We start from the raw sequence: 13,303 nt of genomic DNA, 5'->3' as shown, positions 1-13,303 counted from the left end.
CATCAAATTGAACCAATAAATGGATAACAAAATATACCTGAACCTGATTATGTCATAAGGTAATGTCATAAGCCATTTACACCTGATACATGCTCAAAAACAGCCACAATTACATGTTACATCCACAAAAAAATATTGTCATAATGCCAACATCAACACTATCAAACCTTAACACCATCAATACCCCAAAAACCATCAAATCCCACAAAATCGGGGTCGCTTTCTAGAGAAGCTCGACGGTCACCGACTGAAGAAGTAGGGTTCATTTTTGGAGAAGAATAGACATCCGCGTCGGAGCTAGGGTTAGAACCCACAAATTCCGATGCAGCCGACGGTCCTTGTTCGGTGTGAGGCGGACGCGAATCGCTCGTTTCAGTCTTCTTCCTCTTCCTCGCATATGATTTTTTCACGTCGGTGAGACCTTCGGTGTAACGGTGGTTTGGGTACGGCGACTTCCAACTCATGGCAACCAACAATAATCGGTTGAAATCGGTCGGAACCGGGTGGCTTTGGTCGGAATCGGGCTTCTTCGTCGGAATTCAGAACTAGGGTTCTAAGATTCTTAGAGAGTGACGAGAGAGATGAAAGAAGAGAGAGAATGTGTCGTTTGATTTTCCAACTCCATACTTAGTGAAAAATGTTGTTTGATTATTCATATTTAAAAATATTAAAAAATTTGAATTATTAGCAAAATAGTTAACATAATATTAACCAACTAATAATCTGAGATTAAGTCTAATCGGGTCAAATTTTCGCTAATTGACGATTGACCGTCGAGAATTGACGGTGACGTCAAAAAAGGATGCAAACGATATCAATTTTCATTTGTTTTGGACTTACTTTTTGAAAAGTGAATGTTCTGGACTAAAATCAAAAATCGGCTATATGTAAAGGACCAAAATAGTACTATACTCTAAAAGAATATACTCCGAATTTTAGGGACAATAGACACAGAATTTGTCTAATACTATTAACAATACTATTGGATATTTTAGCGGGCCCAATGGCAGACGCGGTGTGCTGTTATAATTAAAATAATATTTAAATATTAACAGTGGCAGTTATAGTTTGACTATTGTGGGGTAGTAAGCACGAGTCGGGTGGGGGGAGGTGTATTAGGCTGACGGCTGACCATATGTAGAAACTTCTTCGAAACGACCCCGTTTTGTGACTTTTAGAACGAAGCGTGGGTTGCGCGTGAATACGCAGTGTTGGTAGGAACTAGGACGGTCTCTTCACACTTGTTATTAAATTTGCGAATAAAATGTCACTTTTTGGTTTTTAAATTTGAAGATTATATGGAGTAGGAGATGCCATCTCAGGAATGGAAAGTGTTTTTTTATTGTTATTTATTTCATCTGAAACCAGGAAAAACAAGTGTGTGACTTATACAGATTTATTCAAACCCATCTAGATGGATATGACTATTTAAATGCATACTATAGCTAGGTCAACTTCATACACATAAATTGCGGTGATTCATAAGAAAATGTGTGATGGTGGGAATCCTTCACAACCCAAATTACTTCTTCAATACAAGTGGAAAATGTATGTAAATATTTTTATGCGTATTTATTTATTTTAATACTCAACTTTTGAATCGCCTATAAAAATATCATGAGTTGTATCTATAAATTCTAAACATTGATGTGTATGCAGAAGAGTATGTTGTAACTTGTAAGTTGTAACGTAACAAGGAATGTGGAACTAAGGATTTTAACATGTGACGGGTAGCTGAAATAAAGTGTTTAGTCACCTTGTAACCCAATTGAGATACTGTCAAAAAGTACTATACCTCTTTTTTTTTTTATCAACGAGGTTAAATTCAATATATAAGGTATAATCACAAAAAATAATCTTAAAGCATCTTTCAGTGATAAATCTATAAGACTTACTTAAAAGTTAAAACAGTTACCATTCAAAGAGTGTATAGTACCTATTGCGCGCTAATGTAACCGTTGTTTCCTAATCAATACATAAAGAACAAATCAACGACATTATTAATACTAAATGCACAATTAGCCTTGTTTTCCAAACTAAAAAATTTAACTGGAAGAGCTTCATTACATTGTTTAAAACATTGGATCGGAGACCAAAATATTAGGATTTTGACCTTTGAAGAATTTCAAAAATATAATACTATCAAATGTTTTTAAACTTTACTCTATATGGGGTCATGAAAAAAAATGCTTCATAGTTACTAGTACAAATTTTCATGACTAGATAACAAAATTAAGATTGTGAGACTTCTACAAATGATTGACTGACTCTGTGCTGATGAGGTCAAGATTGTACTATAAAATTCGTTAAAAAATGATAAAACATTGCAAAGAAGATTGTATGATTTGTATCACAAAAACCGTTGAAAATTAATAGTATCTTGATGAAGTTATGTTTCTTGAAATATACTATATTCGTTTCTAACAAGACACTTCAAATAATTGCTTAATTTCAAAGAATTTGACCTTAGAAGAAACGATTGCTACATTTAGTATGACATTTTTATAGCTTTCTCTCCTTCTAGATGGTGGCTAAATTAATTTTCTCAACTTGCGTTATGCACCTTTTTTATTATATTATTATTTTATTTGCGTTAATATTCCAATGAATTATTCTATGATTTACATCATGCGATTCACGAGCCAGTTATGTTTTTATTTTATTAAAAGTCATTAAAATAAACTCTATCTTTGACCAATCAAGTTCGACAGCCTTTTTTTATATGGGTGACAACCCACATACACATAATGGAGTACTAATTAATTCGGATAGAATTGTATATAAACCTATACACTTAATTAGTTAGTTCATGAACTGGATATAACAAAATCCAATTAAGTTAATTTTCTTGATTAGCTAAAAGTTTTTTGAGTCCTCTCCTTATATTTAGCTAATGTTTGTTGTGACGTATGAGTCAACACGCTCAATGATACGATTGTCACCGGCAACATAAAGTATGACATGAGTATAAGTGTAACTGATAAAAGGGTGCAAACCCGGCGTTCCAACTACTGGCCCTCAAAAGAATGAATTATGGTGATATATAGCCGGCCGGAAACCGTTTGATAAGTCGAAAGATTTACACTCTGAGCATTATGCTATGAAGAAAGAGTTTAATACAAAAAATATAGTAATGTTTTGAATCAAGAGTATACTTTCTTTTGTTACAAACTCTGAGTAAATACTAATATGTATGCGTACCATGCGAATTTCTCGTCTGACTGTAATACCATTTTATACCATCCAACACGAATCTGGTCACTTAATTGACATATTACTTTTAAATGAAATCTCAATCATTTTCTGAAAAATTGAGAGCAAGGATCTTATCACTTATCTGATAAATTACTTCTAGATTAAATCTAAATCATTTAAAAAAAATGTAAGTAATATTGTAGAATTTTAATAAATTTCATTTAATGATATTTAGATATGTGACAGCCATCCTCAACTTAATTTCGTCTCTATCGCATGGCTGCTGATTTGAACAAAAACAAAAAACTAATTTGTGATGTTTCAGTAGAAGAAATCCAAAATGTCCTCTATTATTTTCTTTTGTTTTCAAATCAATATTAATTGCTGGCTGCCTACCAGGATAACTACATACACCAACATTTATTGCCATTTTGTTTGGCAATTAATCACTAATTTATTTTCTCGAACTAAATCTTGAAAGAATATGACTCATTTCAGAAAGTGGGTTATTATTATTTTTTCTTCTTTGAAGAAAAGTGGGTTAGACATTTCAAGTAGCAATCAGTATAGATATGCATTTTCTTACCACTAGTTCAATATCACCTTGAATTTTCCACAATTTTGGCAAAGTAGAAGATAGATAAATGGAAGATAAATGGCAAAAATACAGTAGTTGAACCATCACTACATTACACTCTTACCCGAGTGGGTTAGGATTCATGGAACAGGTGGAATCCCGTGTTGTTAATAGTCGCTCGGGCTTGATCACTATCGACCCCTTTGGCGGGGGCACTCCTCCCAAACTTATGGGCTTATTTGCCCATGTTTCTTAACTCAAGATTCCCCTTTCACAGTGGAAAAGAACCGTATTAATTAAAAGATTCAAGAAAAATAGATTAAACCGATTCTTCAAACTCTTTTTCAAAAAGTGCTGGTATTATTTTATTATTCTTGTTTATTACTTTTAACATGGACTTGCGTCTAAAATTCGACTTGGAATCAAGAAATTCGGTGCAAGTGCTATATAATTTAGGTAGAATGAAATTAATTAATTAATTATGGTGGAATCATAATTATATATATTGATGAAAGTGGAAAGAGTGCGACAAAAAGTGAGTGTAGTCTGTAGGCTTTAAAGCTGGAAATCCGGTAACGCATTTATTTAATTTGTGTTTTGATAATTCACCCTATTTTTCTACTCGAAAGAAAATAAATGTAGGGGGTTCACCATATTTGACTAAAACAAATGCTATAATAATTCAAACCTATTAGTATTACACTGGGAAAAATAAATGTTTTCCTCTTTAGTGGAGAACCTATTATACCCACACTAATATTGCTCAATAAGATGAATATGTCAAAATTCGAATTCAAATATGAATTACATTCAAGCAATTTTTGATATTCAATCTCTCTATCAAGATAGAACAATCTCAAGCAATTTTTTATATTCATTTTCTCTTTATCGAGATAGAACAAAGAAACAACTGTGGATGGTGATAATATTTTCTAAATTCATAACTTAGTTGAATTTTAATATTCTTCACATGTACATTTAGATAAGGCATGGTATGGACAGAGCATGTGACACTTCGTTAATTACATGTTGTTCATGAAAACATCAATAACATATGTGTAGCGTTATGGGGAAATTAAATTTATTTTTAGAATAGTGAATCATGTAACAAGATTGCAATGAATTAATGGGGCAGTCCCCACATATCTAGCATTATGGTATATGGAAACGTTATTCATGAAATCCTCAATAAATATGTGTAGCAGTATCGAGGAATTAAATTATAATTTATAGAATAGTAAATCATGTCTATTTTAATGAATTAATCAGAAACACTAACGAAGATTGGTCCCTTAAAAATACGTGGGCACACTCCCCACATATCTTATCTCTAGATATTTCCACAGCTTAAATAATTATGACTAAAAAATGTTTACGAATTTTACTAGTGCTATAATGGTCTCTCTCTCTCACATAAACGCAACTTCTTATTGAATATTGCCGACTGATGCAGTTAATTTAGAATATAATTAGTTATTGTTTGTTGGTTATCCCGCGGTTACCAGAGATAAGTACTTGCCGGACGTAATACAAGCCAAAAGAATGAATACAGAATGTAGAAACTAAACTGAAACAGAAATTACAACGTAGAAAATCGAAACTAATAAACCGTAGGAAAGATGTTTAGCCGAGTCGATTGGACCTTTTTATAGCAAGACGAGATATGCCCCGGTAGTGCTCTTCGAATTGACGTTTCGTCTCCAAAGATAAAACGGCTATCTGTTTGATGCAGCACCGCAATCGAAACGAGCTCCGGCGAACTGTCTATCTTTCTAGCTTGCAAATTTTTCACTATTAGCCTTTCTTAACATAGAAAAAAAATTACTATTAGTACTTATCAATCCTAGTAAAGTCAAGAAAATTTAATACTAGTAATACCGAAAATTATTGTCAGACACTTGCATAAATATTAATGAAAAGGGACCGGCGAGGGAGAAATTCTGGCCGAAGTCACGCTCTCATAACAGAAACATTTATCTTTGATTTTGATCATCTAACATGATGATTGATTGGTACAACAGTTTGAAGCTTATAATTAAATGCAACACCGTTTATTAGGTGTTTTTATTTGACTTTCCTTAGCTTCTCACATGGAAATATTCAATTTCCAAAAAGATATTTTTGAAACGTAAGTCCACATTGACATACTTATATGGAGTACATAAATAAATTTTTTATCCACTCGTGAGGTCTTTTAATTCCTTATTCTAAATAGACCTTCACTAACAAAATAAACTATCCTAATTCTATTAAAATTTGTACCTTGACATTGTCAATGAATATTTACAATTTGTGAATAGTTTACAACTGCATTCTTCCTTCTAGAATATTTCTATCATTCTATGTAGGAGTAGTACTTGGTAAGTTTGACCCTCTCTAAATCTTTCTATATAACCAAACCTCACCATGAACAAAACATCCTATGAAGAGCTTAAAGCTCAAGGATTTCGAAAATTTAGTACTCTATTCGGCTTATTTAAAGTGATATATTTTTCATTTTAGAATATTTCATTCAAAACGATACATTTAAAAAAAAATGAAACATCACTATTTTTACTTGATTATGTTTTATGCGTCATTTGCTCTCTACATAACACACTAAACATAAGACTGCATAAAATTTCGTATAAAAAAATGAATGCTTTGCCAAGGGAGTAATAACTTTTATATAATTTATCAATAGAAAATGATTTTTATTTTTATCATACAATGATAGAACTATTAGTATCAATTTATTGTTCAAGAAAGAGCAAAACAAGTATTACTACTGTACTGAGTAATGATGGAATACAACGAAATTGGGCCGGGTTAAGTCTAGCGCCCAAAACAGATCATTTGTTCGGGCCCAACAAACAACAAAGTGGATCCGTACCCGGATTCTGGAGCTATCCGGATAACATCTTCGCTTTTACTTGATCAACTCTGCAAATTTCAATTTTCGCTTTTACTAGATCAACTCTGCAAGTTTCAAATTTCGCAATTTTGCTTGGGAATTTAACGCTTGAGCTCAGGTAAGTTTAAGTATTGTTTATATTTTGCTAAGAACTTTTGATTTCTGAGGTTTTTGCTGCTCAAATATACTCCATTTTGTTTGGCGTGTTGTTATTTTCATGTGTGAATCCGCAATTTATCTTCCCTGTGTATTGGATGAAGATCTCTGAACTGGAAAATATTTTTCTTAAGAGATAGAGACTAAACATTTTTGGATTAGAGAATACTGTGATAAATTTTTCAAGCCGCGGTGGAATCGAATAAACTGTTTGGTGCAAATAAATCTACTTGCTTGGGTGGTTAGATTGTGATTTGTGATTCTTCTGTTAAGAAGAAGAAGAATTAGTTCTTCATCAAAGCGATTGGATGATAAACCTGTTGACTTTGTTCAGAACAAAGATAAGTATTAATTCATGTTGAATTATTGAGTTGTTTTTTTAGTTATCCAACCGAGCTTTTGAGTTTGGGATTGCGATGAAAAATTACCAAAAATCCCCAAAAGTTTAGCTGAAATTAGGTCATCTAAGTCTGTTTGCAGAGGAATTGAATAGCTTGATAATATTATGGAAATTTCTCGAAACCAGACATAGAGATTTGTGATTTCACAATTCATTATGGTGTATAAATGAACCTCACTTTGCAGATAGATTTAAATTGATCATCTTTCGAAATTAGCTCATCTAATGAGTGAGTCTGTGTGCGGAGGAATTGATGAGTTTGATAATGTTGTGGAAATTTCTAGAAAAAGAACTGGATTTGTGATTCCAGCAACAATTTTCTACGGGGATCCATGCGGATAGCTTCAAATTGCTTGTCTTTCGATTTTCTGCAGGATGTCTTCGATTGAGCCACCCTTCAGGCCAAGAGAGAAGATCTTCGAAAAGCAGAAGCATTTCCAGAGCATACACAAGCACACTTATCTGAAAGGACCATTCGATAAGATCACCTCAGTCGCTATCCCTGTTGCTTTGGCTGCCACTTCTCTCTTTCTCATTGTAAGCCCTCGTTCGATAGTTTTTCTCCATCTTTTAACCGGGTGTAAAGTCTCCTCGTCTCTTTAATCAAATGCAATGCCTCTTTCTTTCCCTCGTTTGATAGGGGAGAGGAATCTACAATATGTCTCATGGAGTTGGGAAGAAGGAATGAGAATTTGTCTGCTTTGATGATTCCATCCTGCAAGAGCTTTGCAGGCTAGTTTTTCTTATCTTGCATATGCTTTGTAATTTCCGAACTTAATACTGTTGATGTTTCATGGGATTGGTGAATGATACTTGCTTTGCTGTGATGATTTGATGTTGAAAGATCTTTGCTTGCTTTGTTTTTCTTATCTTGAATGCTTAGTAATTCCTGAATTTGGTAGGGTTGATGCAACTTCCTTGTCATTTTTGTGTTGTTTGGTTATGCTTGCTTAGCATTTATCTAGCCTTGTGCATAAATAAGTAACGAAAGTTGTCTAAAAAATACTCAATAAAATTTGATCAAAGTATGGGTTGTCCACTTGTCCTGCCGGAAAATCATGAAATTTAACATTATTTGCAATTATCCTATATATTCATGATGTACATTGTTGATATAACACATACATGTTTCAAATTGGTGATGTGAAACATAAGCGTGTTGTCACATAATGTGAAGATGTGTATTGGAATATAAACCAAATTTCAGCTTTCGCATTCGATACAATTTCACGTTTGTTTCACGAACAATGTTAGTAGTATTATGGTTTTTTTCGACCGAATTTTAAAGTTGTGGGATGACCAGAATTAGACAAGTTTTTTCGGCAATTTGGCCAAGATAAAAATACTTGACTATTGTGTATTGTTATCATTGACAAACATTCAAAGAGTAAATCTGGAAAGTCTGAGTTTAGAGCTTCTGCGAAACAATGTTTTCCAATAGGGACTCGCATGCGTCTTCGAGCAAATCCAAAACCTACGAAAAATGCACGCCAATATCTTCATCAATGCATGCCACATGTATGTTTATGACATCATTTTATTAAGTTACCTTCTCGAAACCTTGTGGTCCACCATAGTAGGGGTCGGGAACTTGGGTTTCATCGTGCCTCTTGCAGAAAGAACACATCAAGCGAACCTGCAAAATTGCGAGAAACCATCAAAATCAGAAATAAGATAGCTGCTGCGGGTTCTCATAAACGTAGAGCGGGACTATGGGACCTTGTCGGCCGCGTCTTTGGGTAGTGTCTCTCTGTGTCTCCACCTCTCGAATGCACCTAGTATATCCTCTTTAGGCCAACAAAATTTTCAGTAAGTTGAAATTGAATTCATCATATATGTAAGCATCATCAATTGATTTCCATTTTATATGAGTGATTTACCTCTGTTTTGATTGTCCATTGCAAGAATAAGATCAAAATCCCTAAAATCTGATGGCTTTATCGGCCTTGATATAGAAGTTATCTCAATTCCACGCTTTTTTGAAGATGCCCTCATTCTTGGATCTGCTTGATCACCCTTGACTCACCATAATCATGCAAAAGAATTAGTACAATTAATTCCAATAATTATACTATAAAATACTTCAAATATAATTAGTTAATTATGAAAAAAATAATTTTCTCATTATATTAACTTTTAGATATCAGATAACTGATTAAAGCAAGGACAACAATTCGTTAAATTCATCTCAATAATTATACGGATTATTACTTTTTCAGTCTCATTTAAAGTAGTAGTAGCATAAACAATTAATTTGAATTATAAAAAAAAAAATACTAATTTCAAGCATTTGACGATAGCAAATGTGGAAGAAACTAGCTCCACAAAATCGATTATGATTGGATATGCAGATCTATCATCTGAAGAAATCGAGAATCGAATACCTCATGGTAGTTGATGGTGCCGGCGGAATCGATGCGGAATTTGGAATCGAGGCCCCTCTCCTTGACGAGGTGCCGGAAAACGCCTTCCGCGGCGGGGCTCCGGCAGATGTTGCCGAGGCAGACGAACAGAACCGAGAATGGTCTGCTCGGCGGCGCGTCGCCGTCTGCGGTCGGAGGCATTGACGCCGCCGCGAGTACTCTCGTGGATTTTATGGATGGAATTGGATGTTTAGGTGAATGAGTATTTGACAGAAATGGTTGGAATTTACGGTGGAGGAGAGGAGCGCGGCGACGATTTGGTGAATTTTGGGCGATTGGAGATGAGTGCGTGGGTGCGTGCAGAGTGTTCATCGAGGTTTTGTTGATCGAATTTTAATGGCGGATTTTGCTATCTGCAGCTGAATGGTTGTATCTTTTTCGCTCGCTTCTTTGATTTTGTGTGTATTTATAAAAGAATGAACTACATAAATGGTACATAATCTTTCACTTTCGCACGTTTATATGATCTTTATTTTATATCATTTTTTATATCTATAAATCACATTTTTGGTATCTGATGCAATTTTCTTCCCAAAATACCCTTTGAACAAATATATTTTCTCATTTATATCATAGAGGGTATTTTGGTCATACATAAAATTAATAACAAAAGTGATAATATCTTCTTTATTCTCCTCATTCTTTATACTATTATTATTAATCAATATTAATATTATTATTTTAATGTTATAGATTAATAATTAATTTATTTTTAATATCATTCAAATATACTCAAATATAATTTTAACTAAAATTATATTTCATTATTATAAATATTATTGTTATAATACTAAATTAATAAATAATTATAATATAATTATATAAATTATGAATCATATAATAATAATAATAATAATAATAATAATAATTTTACATTAAATTAGTAACTAATCAATATAGCCTTAATAAAAATTTAACATTGTGAATTGTATTCATAATGATATAAAATAATTTAATAAAAAATATTTAATTAATTTAATTACTTTAAATAATTAATTTAATTAGGTATTTTATTTTTTATTTATATTATGAATGCAATTAGATGTATGTATAGAATAATAAAAAGAAATAATAAAAAGAAGAAAAAAGAAAAAAGGAAGAAGAAACATAAACTAAGGAGAAAAAAGAAAGGAAGATAAAATACTAAAAAGAAAGAAGAAAATAAAGAAAAAAGAAAGAAGAAGAAACTAAAGAAGAAAATGAAAAATAAGGAAGAAAAAATAATCATATATTTGGAGTACTTTTTAATTAAAATTTCCAAAAATATCCTCTATGGAAAAAAATCACATATTTGGTACCTAGGGTTATTTTTGTCACTGAGTACTAAAAACGATATAAAATAAAGATCATGTACCATTTATGTGCGAAAGTGAAAGATGTGTCATTTATGTAGTTCACTCTTTATAAAAATGGTACTACTAGTTATCTCCAGTGGCGGAGCCAGAGGCACAAACTACCATTAAAATTTGTTTAGTGTGTTCAGTGCTAACGGCATGGAAACATGAGCAATTTAAAAAGCCACGCGTGAAAAATGGATGATGAGAAAATAATTAGAAAATTAATTAGTGACTTAAAAATCAGAATTAAAAGTCTAATTTGGTTAAAATTGGATTAAACCTGTTGACTATTACTCCCTCCGTCCCCCATTAGGAGTCACACTTCCGTTTCTGCACTCGCTTTATAAAAATGATAATAGATAGTTAAAGTGGATAAATGGTAGAGTAAGAGAGAGAATAATGCAGACAAGACTTTTCTCTACATTATTCTTTCTCTTACTTTACCATTTTTCCACGTTAACTATTTATTATCATTTGTATAAAACGGGTGCAAAAACGGAAGTGTGACTCCTAATGGGGGACGGAGGGAGTATAAAATTAACGGAGGACCAATTGTAATCCGATTTGAAATATGTAGGACCAAAAAATCCAAAAGATAAAGTTTAGGACCAAAATCGTAAAAAACCATATGTTCAGGACCAGTTTTGACCTTTACTCTTATTTTTTAATATTTTACTAGTTTTGAATTTACTTGGACTATTAATAAAACATAAATAACGTCAATCTATTAAATAAAATTTCCTAGGTTTACTTAAACAAAATTGCAGCTCGGCACTGCTTCTTCTCCTTTATCGTCTTTTCCAAACTTATGTAATTTTTCTTCTTCTTTTTCAATTTTCTCATGAAGTTTTTTCTCTTCACTAAAACTATTTTAACTCTGCTCTAATATGTTTTATTATAATTCTCTTCCTCATTTCTCTTCCATTGATTGGGACAAAGCAGCCATAGCGTGGGGTCAGTTATAAGAGTATCTCCAACCATTTACACTAAACTCAAACCTAAAAGAATATTCCTCACCCACTAATTTTTTATACTTTTCAATGACACCTATATATTTTATCTAAATTACATACTAACCTTATGACAATTTAGCAATATCATAAAATAAATAATACTGTATAATATAAGATTTATTAATTAATATAACTAAATATGAAATCTATTATTCATTGAATAATAAATTACAAAATTTAGAAAATTTAAATACAATAAAAATACTATAGAAAATATTACAACGTACACGTAAAGTAACTAAAACTCAAATTAAAATTCATTTAAAAATTTAATTTAATTATCAGTCTTCTGTTTTGATTTTATTTATTTGGGCTTATGTTTCTCTATTATAAAATTTCTATATTATGCATCGTTTTTTATTAAGTACTTATGTTTAACTATTTTTCGGTTATGATAGCATATTTGATTTGAATATAGTAATGTATGTATAGTATTCACTTACTAACTAATAAATTAATAGTTTCCATAGGTTTTATTTGTACCGTTATTATCTACTATTTAATAAAATTGGCGGTTTAATAGTTCCATAGTGGAATAAAGCGACGGCTCATTCTTAGTAAATAGTAGTAATAGATTATTTTTTCCAATTATATTGAATAATATAATATTAATTTGGGCCAGTCCATTATTTAATAATTAAATAAAATATTAATAAGATTAGATTTGGTTAATTCATATCTTCTACTTCGCCGCTTTCTTCTTCTCCCTGTAAGTTTTCTTTTTCACTGTATTTTAATTTCTCTTCCTTCTCTTCTTCTATTATGATAAATATGAATTGATTTGGACTTGAATGCAATAACTCAAACTATAAAAAATGTGTTTGGTATATTTTTAGTGCAAACCTAAAGATATGTATTTTTTCTTCAAAAACCTATAATATGATTGGTTTTGCAGTACTATTGGAGGATATTATTCCACTGCATTTTAGGTTTTGCAATACTGTTGGAGATGGTTTAAGAGTACAAATTTGGGTTGTTTGTTAGGATTAATCTGGGTTTTCGTTTTTTCAATATAGGAGTATAAATTTAGTTCGTTTGTTAGGATTAAATTTGGTTTTTGTATCCGGCAGTATCAAATTGTTAATGATTTTTAATTTTTATCAATTATTATTATTTTAGCCTGAAAATATATTTTAAAAATTTTTATTTCCCTTTCTTTATCTTTTCTTTTTCGTTAAATTATAAATAATTACTGTTATTTTAGCCTGAAAATCTATTTTAAAATTTTTTATTTCCGTTTCTTTATCTTTTCCTTATTTATACTTGAAAATTTTATTTCCCTTTCCAATTATCTTTTCCTTATTTATTT

At 31.6% G+C, this 13,303-nt stretch overlaps 2 protein-coding genes across 2 annotated transcripts; one reads left to right on the top strand and one right to left on the bottom strand.

The window, feature by feature from the left end:
* The first annotated feature begins 6,630 nt into the window (after window positions 1-6,630).
* Window positions 6,631-8,090, top strand: LOC125216800 (uncharacterized). The gene is made up of 3 exons (XM_048118572.2): window positions 6,631-6,783; window positions 7,596-7,758; window positions 7,862-8,090. The coding sequence occupies exons 2-3, from the start codon at window positions 7,597-7,599 to the stop codon at window positions 7,907-7,909; spliced, it is 210 nt and encodes a 69-aa protein (XP_047974529.1). The 5' UTR covers window positions 6,631-6,783; window position 7,596; the 3' UTR covers window positions 7,910-8,090.
* Window positions 8,091-8,547: 457 nt separating this feature from the next.
* On the bottom strand, window positions 8,548-10,033 carry LOC125216799 (uncharacterized). Its single transcript, XM_048118571.2, has 5 exons — window positions 9,606-10,033; window positions 9,102-9,237; window positions 8,941-9,008; window positions 8,771-8,857; window positions 8,548-8,695 (listed from the first exon to the last, which is right to left on the bottom strand). The coding sequence occupies exons 1-5, from the start codon at window positions 9,954-9,956 to the stop codon at window positions 8,630-8,632; spliced, it is 708 nt and encodes a 235-aa protein (XP_047974528.1). The 5' UTR covers window positions 9,957-10,033; the 3' UTR covers window positions 8,548-8,629.
* Window positions 10,034-13,303: the final 3,270 nt, after the last annotated feature.

This window comes from Salvia hispanica, chromosome 3, assembly GCF_029641045.1.
Source record: "Salvia hispanica isolate PSC_SH4W2 chromosome 3, Shi_PSC_v1, whole genome shotgun sequence".
Taxonomy (NCBI): domain Eukaryota; kingdom Viridiplantae; phylum Streptophyta; class Magnoliopsida; order Lamiales; family Lamiaceae; genus Salvia; species Salvia hispanica.
Note: the sequence above shows the minus strand (reverse complement) of the source record. Positions and strands in the feature narration are given on the sequence as shown.

Bases quoted from the DNA above. Each gene is read 5' to 3' on its own strand.
- LOC125216800 (XM_048118572.2), top strand. From the start codon at position 7,597: ATGTCTTCGATTGAGCCACCCTTCAGGCCAAGAGAGAAGATCTTCGAA. The intron at 7,759-7,861 runs GTAAGCCCTCGT...CTCGTTTGATAG, and splicing joins CCACTTCTCTCTTTCTCATT to GGGAGAGGAATCTACAATAT.
- LOC125216799 (XM_048118571.2), bottom strand. From the start codon at position 9,956: ATGAACACTCTGCACGCACCCACGCACTCATCTCCAATCGCCCAAAAT. The intron at 8,858-8,940 runs GTCCCATAGTCC...GCAATTTTGCAG, and splicing joins CCAAAGACGCGGCCGACAAG to GTTCGCTTGATGTGTTCTTT. The intron at 8,696-8,770 runs GTAACTTAATAA...CATTTTTCGTAG, and splicing joins GACCACAAGGTTTCGAGAAG to GTTTTGGATTTGCTCGAAGA.